At 46.1% G+C, this 15,407-nt stretch overlaps 2 protein-coding genes across 4 annotated transcripts in view; both read right to left on the minus strand.

Annotated features, from left to right (window-relative positions):
* Nucleotides 1-73: 73 nt before the first annotated feature.
* Nucleotides 74-7,778, minus strand: LOC109462745 (gamma-aminobutyric acid receptor subunit beta-like). 3 transcript variants are annotated; one of them, XM_019759320.1, is made up of 11 exons: nucleotides 7,589-7,778; nucleotides 5,726-5,848; nucleotides 5,301-5,432; nucleotides 4,665-4,856; nucleotides 3,845-3,944; nucleotides 3,348-3,505; nucleotides 2,780-2,935; nucleotides 2,244-2,411; nucleotides 2,019-2,066; nucleotides 1,568-1,717; nucleotides 74-1,007 (listed from the first exon to the last, which is right to left on the minus strand). In XM_019759320.1, the coding sequence occupies exons 2-11, from the start codon at nucleotides 5,846-5,848 to the stop codon at nucleotides 933-935; spliced, it is 1,302 nt and encodes a 433-aa protein (XP_019614879.1). In that variant the 5' UTR covers nucleotides 7,589-7,778; the 3' UTR covers nucleotides 74-932. The 3 variants fall into 3 exon arrangements, with proteins under 3 accessions (XP_019614879.1, XP_019614877.1, XP_019614880.1); XM_019759318.1 differs by having other exon boundaries at nucleotides 1,544-1,717; XM_019759321.1 differs by lacking the exon at nucleotides 74-1,007 and adding an exon at nucleotides 1,198-1,242 and having other exon boundaries at nucleotides 1,544-1,717.
* Nucleotides 7,779-8,127: 349 nt separating this feature from the next.
* LOC109462623 (ras-associating and dilute domain-containing protein-like) overlaps nucleotides 8,128-15,407 on the minus strand; it is a 42,677-nt gene continuing 35,397 nt past the window's right edge. Inside the window, 11 exon segments of the mRNA XM_019759186.1 lie at nucleotides 8,128-9,427; nucleotides 9,892-9,965; nucleotides 10,194-10,259; nucleotides 10,578-10,741; nucleotides 11,148-11,304; nucleotides 11,603-11,713; nucleotides 11,976-12,268; nucleotides 12,881-13,031; nucleotides 13,655-13,827; nucleotides 14,263-14,390; nucleotides 14,787-14,926. Coding sequence (XP_019614745.1) covers nucleotides 9,328-9,427; nucleotides 9,892-9,965; nucleotides 10,194-10,259; nucleotides 10,578-10,741; nucleotides 11,148-11,304; nucleotides 11,603-11,713; nucleotides 11,976-12,268; nucleotides 12,881-13,031; nucleotides 13,655-13,827; nucleotides 14,263-14,390; nucleotides 14,787-14,926 — 1,557 coding nt within the window. The 3' untranslated portion in view covers nucleotides 8,128-9,327.

Consider the following 15,407-nt stretch of genomic DNA (forward strand, 5'->3'; position numbering starts at 1 on the left):
ATTTATCAGTTTTTCAGAAATGTTCAAATCCGTATAAGATTCAACAAACGACAGAGTTATATGCGGCCACTGTGGTGTGGCCCTGTGCCCAATCTCCAAGCAGATATGTTGGTGGCTGCAAAAACAGTATCAAAAGGACCAGCAATTTACCAAAGTAAATGTTAGCTTGACTTAAAAATGTATCAGTAAAAAAAGAGAACCAGATTTATTATTAAAACGCCAAGAATTAGCCGAGGCCGATCCGAAACGCTCTCGGCGCCGAAGAAATAGCGCTGAGCTCACGGCGGTCTGGTTACCCAGGCTAGGAGAGTTCATTGTACCCCATTGTCTGCCGCCGCAAGCCTCAAAGTGCGATGTTTAACCAAGCAAGAACATCCATTTGTCACCGACAATTGTTATCTGGTGACAGGTCTATCCGTCTAAATGGTAAGGTTAAAACGGTATGGCGTTTTCTTCGTATGACTTGTCGTCATCTGCCCATCAGGAGACATACCAGGGGCGAAAGCAAGAAGGGGCTCACTACCTCCTTAAGTTGGGCCTTGATTCTTAAGACTAATTTAGGGTTTTCAGCTTGTAACAATTAAGCTGTCAGGGTCTTTTCCGAAGAAGGATGTTTGAGGTCGCCCCGTAATTATTTCACTCATTGAACCGAATGATCTTGACTCGTCTGCCATGCAAAACTGCACCACGACAAACTCTGACACTCAGTAACCCCCGAATGTTTTCCACATCCAGAAATAAGCAGAACTGTCGGTTTTGGACTTTTTTTACGTCATTAGAGGTTCATGCGGCATTTTCAAAGGAGTTCTCAACTCCTTTTGGTACCAACTGTAGGGACGATGTACAATCAGTGTCTGCTGCGTTTGGATACATATCCTATGTGTGTTGAGAAGATGTTATAATATATTATGAGAGCAGCCTTGTCCGATCGGTCAGACATGATACTTGTTGTTCCTACTGGGTTGTACGTCTGGGACTGAACCCGGCAAGTCAGCAGGCGGCGTTACCTGAAAACAGGAAGTGGAGAAAATATGCAATAAGATACTTCTGTCATCGATGTTTCGCTTAAGAGGAAAAAGATTATAATTTAGACACTGACCATCAATGAGCGATCGTGCAGTACGTAGGTGCTACTGAATACCGAAGGCACGGTCAGCCAACCATAGGAGGACACTGTACTACGTACTTACATTATTTAACTGTGTGAGGAAGGGTGCAGTGAAGTAGAGGACCATCCTAGGGCTATGGAGGATAGAGAGACGTGGAGAGAAAGAGTCAAGAACAGCCGAGCAATAGACATAATCACCAAGACATGACAGGTCAAGACGTTTACATTTTCTTTCATAGAGTTAAAGAAATGTTATTGAAAAGAGGAAAGTTTGATACATAGGACGTGCTTTAGAACGTGATATATGTAGATGGATAGAGGAGAATAGTGTTCAGACAATTCTAAGCTATTGTTCAGTTCTATAAGTCATTCATAGACAACTTTTCGGAAACCTTTAGCAAAAGAAAATGGAGGCTTATTCCCTTAAAGACCCACCTTTGAGGAAACCCGGACTCTCACCGTTTGCGTTTCGTCTATCCCCATCTGCTTGGAGTTGTCTATACCCGCCGGTTTGGCCGGACCTACGATCGCCTCGACTTCCTCATCGGTGAAACCCGATATGGTGCACTTTGTCCTCTGGTAGAACCGGTCAATGTTCTCACACAGTTCCTGGTCGATGTTCAAGGAAAAAATGTTATGATTCACACAAACATGGAACTTTACAATTACTTTTCTGAATTCTATATAACGTTTCCTACTTTATTAGCACCAATTGTTTCATCATTAGCATATAACATATTTGTGATGATACAACATATTGATTTACCTCCTCCTACAATATAGATTATCTATGACGTACACTTGACCCTTTAAAAGTTTGTTTTTGCTGTCTTCACAATGACTCAATAGTCAGCACTTCCTCTATAGTTATATCAGGAAATCCATCTTTAAGACACTGTAACTGTCTTACCAAGTACTCCTTATCCGCCTGTCTTAGCTGCTTGTTCGTGCTTCGTATCTGAAGTAAACAGAAAAGGTAGAACGTTTTAAAAATAACCATCACATCAATTCTTACACACCACAGAACATTTACTTGACGTAATTTAAAAATCGCCAGAATTCGCCCACCTATATCTGAAATTAGGGGTCCGACTGACCCATAGATTACTAGTTAGGAATCCAAAGACCTAACTACCTTGACGAACATGAGAACGCCGAAGACCAGGTGAGTGAAGAAGACGATTCCGGCCAGGACGGCCATGGAGACCAGGTCGAACAGCCAGGCGTTGGACACGATGGAGGCCAGCGCGTTCTGGACCGCCATCAGGCATTGGAAGATCATACACAACAGCACGTACTTGTCCTGTGTGCAAAGGTAAAGATATCGGTAGTACTGTTGCCTTGTTCGGCGGTTGTTTGTGCACTGTATCTGGTACAAAGAATGGGAAAATGGTAGCCTCCTTTTCAGGCGTTCCGGGATCGGTCGTTCCACGGAGAGCTATGTAGGGTTGCTGTCCGGAGCTTCTATTGCGTGCGATCTACGTTTGATCAGAAAATCACCCCCTCCCCGAAAAAAAACAGCCAAGCCAGGACCGCCTGAAAGGAGGAGCCCATCCCATCCCTTCCACTACCTTTTAGCGCTCTAACCGAAACTCAAGCAATGTGTCAAAGGTTGTTGGAAGTCTATATCGCCCCCCCCCCCTACCTACAGAAATACAGATACCATCTTACCAGCAGTGTGAGGTAGGAGATGGTGGGGAGACTCTGCGTCACCACGAACTTGAACGCCACGGACGTGAGGAGCAGGGTAAGCGTGACGCCCAGACGGTCCGCCGGCTCGTTCGGCGGCACCGAGAACGCCGTGAAGGACAGCGCCATGATCAGGAACTGGAAAATAAAGTTATGTGCATATCAATCAATAGTTTGCGCTTATAAACCTGCATTTCTCCTCTAGTCTCTCCGTCACTGGCAAAAGGTAGTGGATATATACTAGCTAAAACGTCTGACCGTTTCCAAAATCATATCCAGTTGCTTGAGTAACTGCTTTTTGGCGTTTCATAAAGTCCTCCAAGGTGTATATGGCGGCGCCCATCTCCGTTCATGTAGCCCTTGGGCCACACAAGTATGCGGACAGTAAACTGGCGTGTGTAGTTAGTTGTGTGTATTAGTTCAGATCCTGCTTTAGATTGAATACAAGCTACATTTAGGTGACATAAGCTTAATTCAACATCTCCTGGCTTTTTGATTACTACATCGAACAACTCAAGGTCAAGGTCTAGAAACCCAAGGTCAGACTCACCATGATGAAGGCGATGTTCCACACGTAGAAGCCCATCTTCCTCTGCACGTGCGCGGTGATGTTGTAGAGGGGGTACCTGTAGTGAGATGTGGACTGGTCCTGGTTGGTGATGCTGGGCTTACAGAGGAGATGTCCGAACAACTCCCATTCCTGCGAACCTGAGGAAAACAGGGATCAGGCTCTGTAAGCTCTCGCAACGCATTCATATGAAATCTCCGGAACACTCAGTATCTTCAGAAGGGGATAAAAGTATCGATTCTCAATCTGACTTTGAAATAAAAGCAGAGACGGCGGCCTATATTAGAGCAGAACGTTTCCTTTTTTTCCTCCCTATCTCTCGAAATATTATATAATTTATGAGCCAGAAAAACTAGAGAAAATATTTCTATGTCGTCTCAATACGGATTTTCTGCTCTTTCATTTGAAATCTTGGAACGGTAAACCTCAATCTGCCGATTTTGCGACCAGATGTCTGGATACTATCATTGCTTACTTACCAGTAAATGTGTCAGTTCTGATGGTGTCCTTGATCCCCATGTTCTTGGCGAACTCCACCTGCCCGATGGGCCAGTCAGACATCAGCTGGATCGTCAGCTCCTGTGCAGAGGAATACATTTTAACATGGTGACGTCACAGGTTAACGAAGCCACGTGACAAGTCTCACTGGGTCAGTCTACTGAGGAAGACCAGGAATCTCTCGGTTTACATTAAAGATTTAAGACATAACTACCAAAACAGATGGACTTTCCGGAAGAACGCAAACTTTCCTAGGCTCATGTCGCAGTCGTGTTTTAGTTATGCTCAATGAGTCTGTACACTGTACAAAGAAGAACATTTGCCAAAATGACAAGAGCTTTAAAACTGGTGGCCTCGTCCTCATATGAGTTCCCCTTATCACAGGATAGCCAATAAGAGACATGCAATTACTTATGATAAAAAGTGGGCTTTCCTGTGCCGAAATATCAGGTTTGAATAACACCCAGTGGCAGCAACACGGGAAGTTGGTTGGTTTGCGGTCGACCCCGAAAGATCATACTATATTTAATAGCATGAAAGTTTATCTGTGTTGGTATACTTCATTATGACTAAAAGGGGCTAAATGTTCTTGCCAACACTGAGTAAAATGGGACTTACCTAAATTTTCGGCCTACTCCGTCTGCCTTGTTCACGGAAGCTGCAGTAGAAGGGTCCATTCCGTGAACAAGGCGGCCTAAAATTTGGGTAAGTCCCAATTTACTCAGTGTTGGCAAGAACATTTAGCCCTTTTGGCCATAATGATCATACTATGTTGTACCGAAGAAAAATACTATGCTTTACCTGATTGTCGAACGGGAAGTCGAATAGTTCCATCTGCTCCTTGAAGGTTGCCCTGATCCTGTTGCTCTGCTGCACGATGGGCACGTCATCTCCCTCCTCCAGGATCAGGTGATGCTTCTTCTCGTGTTTGTCCACAGACACGGCGTTAAACAGCACGATCCGCGGGTGCCACTGGTCGTCCCAGTCTACCTCCTGGGGAGGCGGGTTGTTTTTGTTATTATTTACTTATTTTGTACTGACCAGGCAGATACTGAGGTGTTTTGAACTGAGGTGTTCAAATCTTATATTTCCCCAGAACTATGATGGTGGTGGGTGGAACTCGTTGCCACCATAGAACTTTGTGGCAGCATCACTAGAAAGCTTTAAACAAATCTTGCTATAAAAATGCATATGGAAAGATTGGGTGCGACAGGTTGATCGGTGTAAAAATCTCCTTGGCGTAAGTTACATAGAAAAAATATCATACAGCATGCAACAAAACAAACTTCCACTTTTCCTACGCCCTTCTCTGTGTTTCTTGCCCTTGACTAGCGGCTCTATGTACCGAGCGACGATTTTTGCCGACTTCTAGTCTTTAAGAGAGCAAAACTGGATCGAGATCACTTAGAGATCACTTTTGCTTTTTTTCCTACGCACCTCCCTGTGTTTCTTCCCCTTGAGTAGTGGCTCCTTGTACCAGGCCGCGAGCCAGACGTCTGCCGAGAACTCCTGCTTCACCGTGTCGATCTCACCCAGGGAGATGATGGAGGCTCGGATCAGAACTCGCACCTGCGGGAAGGAAAGTGATTTTGACAGAGAGGTTGGGATTTGAACTCCGAACCACTTGGTTAAGAGGTAGGGTAGTTACTAACCACTAGACCCCGCAAGCTACCAACAGAGGGGGGGGGGTGTATCCGGAATCGTGTTTTGAATGAATGAATGAACGGACGGACAGATGGAAGGGAAGGAAGGAAGGAGGGAAGGAAGGAAGAAAAGGAAGGGAGGGAGAGAGGGAGGGAGGAAGGAAGGAAGGAAGGAAGAAAAGGAAGGAAGGAAGGGAGAGAGGTAGGGAGGAATCCCACCTTTCTGCCGTCCGGGCGTCTCTTGTGCCAGACCTCGTCGCTGCTGGTGCGCAGGTTGGACTCCACCTGCCTCAGAACCTCCACGGCTTCCGTCAGCCGATCTACAACAAGCTGGCTCTCCATCTAGGAGGGACACATTACACACTAATAATCATCCGTCAGTTTGTCCAATTTCCGCTGTCCAGCCGCTTCCCAAAGACCGTGATTAGAGTCTTTTGTCGGGTATTTAGTGACGCTCTGTACACAAAGGAGCTGGATGCTTAGGAAGCAAACAGATTTAGCGTTATAAGGGCCACTAGGCATGACCCTAGCTGTGTCTTCTGAAAGAAAACAAATAACCTGGTGGCATATTTCACGTTTTGAGCTTCTTAAATGATAGTTATAATTGGGGTCCTCCAGACAATCACCTACGACATGACCAGCATGAATAACAAAACGTTACTACGTAAATATTCTCATCACGTAGCGCTCGCTACGCTTCTACTGTGGTTTCATGAATGATTCGGCATAACAAAAGGGACGTCTGGGCTTTGGCTCAGCACAAAGCACTAACGGGCAACTGCCTGCCTGTGCTCTTCTTGTAATGTTTATCTTTGACATATAATTAGATTTCAAGCTTTTTGTAAGAATTTTGATTAGAATCGTATGAATACCTCCAGCAATCCTCTTTAGTGTTTCTTAATTCTGATATACACGCTCCTTGTTCTGAGCCATTTTGGGGCCAGTGCTTCCATGCAAAAACACATAATAACGTTATCCATGCGTGACTGTGACCTGGTACGGTTCACAAGAAAATCTTCCCTCGATCAATACTGACGTAATTAGCGGCTTCGCAGCCTCACACGAAATATCACAGTACAGTGATCCCGGCATGACGTAATGATATACACATATAGCCATAGTCATGGGGATGTTATATTCAGCTTGGCTATTAAAGGTCGTCATGCGATTTTAAATTTCATGCCGTAGAATGTTTAAACAGGCTGTAGCCCAACCAACCGCTGACTAAGACAACCGTAACAAGACTGTTTGCAGACACGCATGGCTGCCCTCGGTTTGCTATACTGGATGTGACCGGGTCTTGATCAAGAAAATCTTGTGTTCGAAAAGCTGGTTGCACATGGGGTAACGTCACATCATCATTGGATGCATTTGGGCATAGATTTTTAAAGAGAAAAAAGATAGAAAACAAAAATCACCTTGTGTCCCGCTGTGTCTCTTCCTTGACACAGAATGAAGCCCTGAGGCCAGAGGAATGAATGTGAAAACCCTGCTGGCCCCCTCCAGGACAGACTAGCGCCACCGTGCGAGAGAGGCAGTGTTTTTGTGTTGTCTGACAATGATAGGGCTTTCTCAGTAATTAAGAAACACGGGATCCCGGCAGCTAACGGCGATGCCATTTTGCGAGGAAGTGTTTTAACTACATTTGTGTTGTCTGATAATTATATATAAGGGCTTTCTGATAACGATGCCAGTGGCTCTTACCAAGCCCCATGGAAATAGAAAAAAAACCTATAGATTATATGTGGCACAGAGGCCTGATTCTAATTGTACATGATGTGCTTCCTTTGAAAACATAGGGTCCCAAATACCCAACACGCCATTAGATTACATGTACCATGACAGTCAATAGAGTATTTATTATCAACAGCCATATATGCCGTCCAGTGATAAATTCACAAACGGGCTGGGATTGGAAAGTAAAGGAGACATCATACGCATAATATCGAAGTGAAGAGGTAATATTTCGTTATTTTGTAAACCGGTTTTCGAATGATTACCTCTGTTGTGGTCTGAGTTGCGTAGCGATGCTTATATTTACATGTACACGGCGGACCCCTCCCAGAAAAGACAAATGCTTACCTTTTTGCAGTTATCTGATCCCGTAGCGCCTGTTAAAACCCGTTAAAACAATCCCAAGCAAGAAGGCCTGTTGTCGGCCTGTGCTTCAGTGTCCACTGGAAGAATCTCAGCAATCAAAGAGCAATAAAACCACGTCCATAAAACCACCCGAAAGCCGCCAGCAGAGGTCATGCCATTTCACTTCCGGGTTGCCGCCATGGTGATCGCCTGTCTTTACCTGCGGGTCAAACGTCACAGGTGTGCATCTTTTGCCATCCTGTACTTCACCACTAAATCGCCAGGCGTCCCCACCGCAATGCACTAATTTTTTACCGGCTGCCGAGGGATGAGAGATCTTCTTCGCTTGCCAAATATGGACATTTAATTCAGTAAGAAGTAAAAAACAAAACATTAAATCAGAGCATTTTCTTGTCTCCTCTCTTCATCTGCCATCCACCTTCCCGCATGGCAACGGACATCTTTGCCCATTTTCGGCATGTTGACCACCTAAAGGCGGTTTACCAGTTATGCGAAACAAACAAACAAGATGTACAACGTAACACTTAACATGGTATATAATATAATATTAACAAAAGTACAGACAGAAGAACAAAAACCGGCTCACAGCCACACACATTTCTCCGTGGAAACAATAAATATTTACTCCTTACAAAATTCTTCAGCAGGACTTTGTATAAACCTCTGGGAAAACAAAATCTCAAGTTTACATCAGTGATCTCATTGGCAACAAATAAAGTTCTCAAAGTCAAGGTTAGGACGGATGGCCACAGTGATGACATTTTGTCACAATATCGCTACAACCTGTCACATGCCGGTACTAAAACGATACATCAACTCTTCTATCGCTACGTCACTGTACAGTTGCTTCCAATTGTGTATGTACAGGTCACATCACAAACGTACATTAATTATAAACATTTTTTTCACACATTTTGCCAAGAAAACGGTGCAAGATAATTTTACATATATCCTAGTCTAGTTGTAGACTACACAAAGGGTGCAGTTCTGTGTGTACCATAATTACTTAATCACGTTTATGTTGTTTCATTATGCTATCGACGCCATTTTGACCACAGCAATAGCATGTCGACTGCGAATATTGTCACAGTAATTGTTCCAGTTATTTTTGGACACAACATAAAGTGCTGCCCTGCAGCTTTCAGGTGGCTTTTCGTAGGAATCATAAACAGGAAACAGTAAAAGTTACATAATTACTTATTTACAGCTTTGCAACATGGATGCTCCGTTAGAGCAGTTCTCCGTTTTACCGTGTGGCTCATTATGTGGCATAAAAACACTGGGAAAATACAAGTGTGAGAGGATATTTGGCACATGGCACGAGTAAATTAACCTCACATGAAAGTCAGTGTGAGGTTGTTTGGGAAGACTGCCCGAACTTCTTCATGCATGTGGCTGAGATCTGTGAATCCGGCCAGAACCGTGCTTAATCCAGAACCAGGCACAGCTCTGGATTCTAGTAAGTCCACGCTTATCTTGAACCGTGCTTTATCCAGAATCATGATCAGGCACAGTTCTGGATACTGTTCTGCTGGATCATGATCCAGAACCGTACTTTATCCCGAAGCTGAGCAGGCACTGAGTTCAGGATAGCCCATCCAAGCATATCCAGAACCGACGCTGCTTTATCCAGAACCATGACCATGACCAGTTCTGGATTGTCCGCGCCTATCCAGAACCTTGACCAGGAACAATTCTGGATAGTCCAGACCCCCTCATAATCAGCAGCTTGAGGCCGTGATCTTCATGGCCACGGAGCTGTCGGATTTCGCCACCAGGAACCTCAGCTGCTCGCCGGCGTTACGGATCAGCAGCATCGCCCTGCAGAAACGCAACATATAATATTAGCACTGAAGATCATGGTCATGCCATTCTGTGTGTGTGCGTGTGTGTCTGTGTATGTGTGTGTGTGTGTGTGTGTGTGTAATGTGTGTGTGTGTGCGCGCGCGTGTGTGTGTGCCTGCGTGCGTGCGTGTGTGTGTGCGTGTGTGTGTGTGCGCCTGCGTGCGTGCGTGCGTGTGTGTGTGTGCGTGTTTGTGTGTGTGCCCCTGCGTGCGTGCGTGCGTGCGCGTGTGTGTGCGTGTTTGTGCGTGCGTGTTTGTGTGTACATGTATGTATATGCGTGTGTATGTATTATGTACGCAAGTGCCACCCAACATTCAAGTCAGTCAACAAACATCTGTCCTCACTGTCTAGTACAATAAGTCCAAACATTTAAGTGGCTCTTATAAGTCTACTGTTTTGTGTTGAATATGAAGTAAAAGAAATACAGCGTCGGCCCTCACCTCTGGTAGTCTGCTCCCACCAGACTGGTGCCGTTCACTGCCAGGATCCGGTCCCCGAGTCTCAGCCGGCCGTCCTGAACACAACAGCAATCAATCAATCAATATATCAATATATCAATCAATCTGCTAGTAAAAAACGCAGATCTGAAATACATTTTTATACGGTGAAAGGGCTGATTGTATAAAGAAATTCTCATTTGCAATGTAGTTCACAGAAACCATCAAATTGAATTTACTAAATGCTAAGTGCTGTTCTTATGTTGTACAGTGAGAAAGAAAGAGTTATTACTAGATTTTCTGACCTTGTGCGCAGGTCCGTTCGGCACCAGTGTTCTGACGTAGATTCCAGGAGACTTGAGCGGAGTGTACTGGAAAATAAAAATGACGTTACAAACAAACAAACAAACGTGTTCCTCACCAGCCCATCTATAAGCCCGAGCCCCAGCCCGGTGGGACCGCGCCCCAGATCCACCACAAACACCTCACCCTGACCGTCATCCTCACGCCGTTACAAACAAACAAACAAACAAACAAACACGTGTTCCTCACCAGCCCATCTATAAGCCCCAGCCCCAGCCCAGTGGGACCGCGCCCCAGATCCACCACAAACACCTCATCCTGTCTGCCATCCTCACGCTGTTACAAACAAACAAACAAACAAACAAACAAACAAACGCGTTCCTCACCAGCCCATCTATAAGCCCGAGCCCCAGCCCGGTCGGACCTCTCCCCAGATCCACCACAAAAACCTCATCCTGCCCGTCATCCTCCCGCCGGATGCCCTCCAGTAACCCCACCACGGAGGACTTCCGGGAAGAGCCGTTCTGATTTCCGGAACTCTCGTCATCAGCTGGAAGGTGAAGTATATAATTTTTATCAATTATGTTAATATAATGTCATGCATGTAGATGGTGAGTGTTTTACACAGGAAACAGTTGCTCAAGCATTTTTTTTCACTGGACATATTTTTTATGACTGCCAGATGTTTTATATGTATTCTGATTACTCCTTGGCTCCAGGGCCAATATTCCTCCAAGGAAATTTTACCAAAAGAGTTAGAGAGCCAGGGGTAAATATTGAGAATGACAGAATTTTAGCGTCAAATAATTCAATACTAATTAACTTTGTTTATGCCAAGATCCCAAGTCCCAATTGGTCTTAAAGTCTAATTCCCTACACGCCCCAAGTATATGTAATATGATGCATATCTTTCAAGAAACTAAGGAACGAAAAATAAAACAGGAAAGAAGGTTTACGTTTCCCACGCGGAGTTTCGTCCACGATTCCTTCCGGCCGCGCCCCGTTCGGCTGCGTGACGTCATGCTCGGCGATGGTCGCCAGGGACGTCGCTTCGCTGACCGGCAGAACGCGCAGACCGCTGGACGATAGCGTCACTTCAACGTCTTCGTTTACCTAGACAGAAATATCAAGTTTGTGACGTGACTACATTTCAGATATCTTACACCTGATATAATGCTTTAAATACTGTAAAATTATAACGTTAATGCTTATTTGATAAATGCAATGTATAATTAGTATTATTTAAAACTTAGCCTGTAGTTTTAGAGAAATGTACACATGTACCACTCTACTACAGTAACTACTACAATTATTCATTCACTCATTCATTCACAAGTAACTACTACTACTGTACTACTCCTATTACTAATACTACTACGCTATAGTTTACTGTACTACTATATATATAAACCTCCACGTAATTCTGTGGATCCTCCTTGACGCCGCTGAGGTCGCCGCCGGCAACGCCTTCGTGTAGGGAGTCGTCATCACTGATGTACACCGCTCGTGCCGTGAACGTGCCCTGGGGTAACAAATAACAGTAAACAAACAAACAAACAAACAAACAAACATGTACACCGCTAGTGCCGTGAACGTGCCCTGGGGTCACAAATTTAGCTATTTATGGGCCGTACCCAAAAAGTAAAAGACGCCTCACGTAGCTTGTTTTGGGCTAGTCTAAACGCTTTAAATCTGCAATGATGACGAAAAGATCAGAAGGATTTCCACATCCAGAATTATCTAATGTTTTACCGCTCTGAAATGGCGTCGGATGTCTTTCATACCTGAGTACCGGGAGGATCGACAGACGATACTTTGAGCGGAGTGGAGGTGGCACTGGGCTTGAGAAGCGCCTCCTGGTGGCTCACCAGGATCTGCAGCCCCGGGTCCGCCACCGCCGGTTTCTGCTGAACGTTCGGCACCGCTTTGGTCGCCTGCAGTTCCCCAAACAGCCGCAAGACGGCGTCGTGGTACTGTCGGAAGGACGGTTGAGAGGGCGGTGCGGCCAGGTCCAGTTGGAAGCCGGAGATCGGCAGGACCAGCGGCGGGTGGTTGTTGAAGCTTTCCAGGATATCCGCTGGAAGGACATTATGATAAGGTAAATATCTGTAGCCCTGTACAATGATCCTATTAAACCCTAACTCTAACCCTAACCGTAGCCCTGAACAATGATCCCAACCCTAGTCTGTGAAACCCAAGCTCCCGGGGGCACCCTACATAGTCTGCTACCCAAGGTTGGGTGGCGGAAACCTTGGGTGGCGGACTAACTAGGGAGCCAGCGAAAAGCGAGGTTCAGTCAGACTAATCCCAAACCTAACCCTAGCCCTAACCCTAACCCTAGCCCTAGCCCCTAACCCTAACCCTAACCCTAACCCTAACCCTAACCCTAACCCTAACCCTAACCCTAACCCTAACCCTAACCCTAGCCCTAACCCTAACCCTAGCCCTAGCCCTAGCCCTTAACCCTAACCCTAACCCTAACCCTAACCCTAACCCTAACCCTAACCCTAACCCTAGCCCTAGCCCTTACCCTTACCCATAACTCTAATTTAAGCCCTGAACACTGATCCCAGCCCTAACTCTAACACTACTAGTTACTCTAATACCAACCCTAACCCTAGTCCTAAACACCTGACCTCTCATGCACATATATCGCAGCTCAAGGATTTTGCCTAACACCAGGCCCCACCTGTTTTCAGGGCGGACTCCACCTCCTCCGGTGGGGGAAACCATCCCCTGGGGCGGGGCCGGCCGGGGCCGAGCTGGTACTCCCCCAGCACCTGCTGCAGCTGTGCCGCGTTCAGCGCAGGGAAGTCCCGCCGTAACGACGCCCAGTCCGACTGTAAACATCAACAACAACAACATAAACAACGACAACAACGACAGCTGGTATTCCCCCAGCACCTGCTGCAGCTGTGCCGCGTTCAGCGCAGGGAAGTCCCGCCGTAATGACGCCCAGTCAGACTGTAAACATCAACAACAACGACATAAACAACGACAACAACGACAGCTGGTATTCCCCCAGCACCTGCTGCAGCTGTGCCGCGTTCAGCGCAGGGAAGTCCCGACGTAACGACGCCCAGTCAGACTGTAAACAACAACAAGAACGACATAAACAACGACAACAACAGCTGGTACTCCCCCAGCACCTGCTGCAGCTGTGCCGCGTTCAGCGCAGGGAAGTCCCGCCGTAATGACGCCCAGTCCGACTGTAAACATCAACATCAACAACATAAACATCAACATCAAAAACGACAACAACTTCCGCAATATTAAGCTGCATCACATTAAGCGCAGGGAAGTCCCGCCGTAACGACGCCCAGTCAGACTGTAAACATCAACAATGACATAAACAACAACATAAACAGCAACATCAACACCGGGCTGGGGAGTCCGGTCCAGTGAGCCGAAAGGAAATGACCAACAACAACGATAATCTATACTAGGAAAAAGCGAACTGCACCTGCAGCAGGTGAACTTTTGGCGTTGCCAGCAGGTCCACCGCTGCGGACAGTTTGGCCATGAACTTGCCGGCCTCCTCGGCCAGCCCGGTGTCCGCCGCCCAGCCCTCCAGCTGGTCCAGGTTCCCCCGGATCTGCACGCCTTTCTGCCACTTGTAGAAACGCCCCCCAGCGCCTGAGAACAAAGGTGCAGAACGTAGAATGAGCCGTACATCATCTGAATCATTTCAGACGAGAAAATTCAAGAGCTTGTTGAAGAGTAACGTAATATGACTATGTAAAATGACACCTGTGTTGGAACCTTACCCCTCTCCATGACCATGAGCGTATTGAGAAGTGATGTAATATGACACTTGACTGTGTAATCTGACACCTGACTGTGTAATCTGACACCTTACCCCTCTCCATGAGCGTGTTGAAGAGTGATGTAATATGACACCTGACTGTGTAATATGACATTTGACTGTGTAATATGACACCCGACTGTGTAATCTGACACCTTACCCCTCTCCATGAGCGTGTTGAAGAGTGATGTAATATGACACCTGACTGTGTAATATGACATTTGACTGTGTAATATGACACCCGACTGTGTAATCTGACACCTTACCCCTCTCCATGAGCGTGTTGAAGAGCGAGGCGTTCATGAAGAAGAACAGGTAGGCAAACATCTGTGACGTCATCTGGTCGTGCAGGTGACAGTCCTGCAGGATGGACCAGGTGGACTGGAGGACGTACCTGCAGAAATAACACACCTGGTTAACCCACCTGGCATAGAGTAGAAAAGGCATTGAGGATGCAACTGGCAGGTCATATCCCGTACGCCTACCAAGCCAGCGCCACTCAAAGACCACCATTACCTGTGTGCCTGACCAGATGGCAGAAGGAAGAGAGGTCGGCCAAAAAACACCTGGTGATTCTTAGAACTTTTCAGGGAAATTTGAAAAGGAAGAAATATAACCTGGGAAGAGGATGAGGAGGCAGCAGCCACTAGATTGCTGCCCGATGTGCTTGTAGGCACAGGAGGACCTAAGTGATGTCTGAGGTGAGATAACAGAGTAGAGCACACTGCACAATTAGACAGTTGCTTCACCTCAGTTTAGGATGACAGAAGCAGAAGAAAGACCAACTCACGTGATAGCGTCTACGGTTTGGCTGCTCGGCTTGTCGGAGATTCTTCCGGCTTCAGGAGTTTCCGACAGTTTTTCGTCCTCCGCGAAAGGATTGCTGTCGAGAACAGTCGGCAGAGCGATGTACAGCGTCTGCGGAACAAAAGGAATGACACATCATCAGACTACGTATTAAACATCTCAAATATATAGTCTCACAAACAATTGCACTACATCAATAATGCAGTACACATAACTTCATGACATAGTACACATACCTTGATGACGTAACACACATACTTTGATGACGTAGTACACACACATCGATGAAGTAATGCATGTACCTTGGTGAGGTAGTACGTAGTACACACACACACACCTTGATGACATGGTACACGTACCTTGGTGAGGTAGTACACGTACCATGATGACATAGTACATGGCCTTAGTGAGTTGGTACACGTACCTTGGTGAGGTAGTACACATACCTTGATGATGTTGAACACATACCTTGATGACGTAGAACACATACCTTGATGACGTAGACACATATCTTGATGACGTAGTACAATACTTTGATGACGTAATACACACACTTTGATGACGTAGTACACACATGGATGAAGTAATGCACGTACCTTGGTGA

Source organism: Branchiostoma belcheri, unplaced genomic scaffold, assembly GCF_001625305.1.
Source record: "Branchiostoma belcheri isolate BF01 breed outbred unplaced genomic scaffold, Haploidv18h27 scaffold12, whole genome shotgun sequence".
Lineage (NCBI taxonomy): Eukaryota > Metazoa > Chordata > Leptocardii > Amphioxiformes > Branchiostomatidae > Branchiostoma > Branchiostoma belcheri.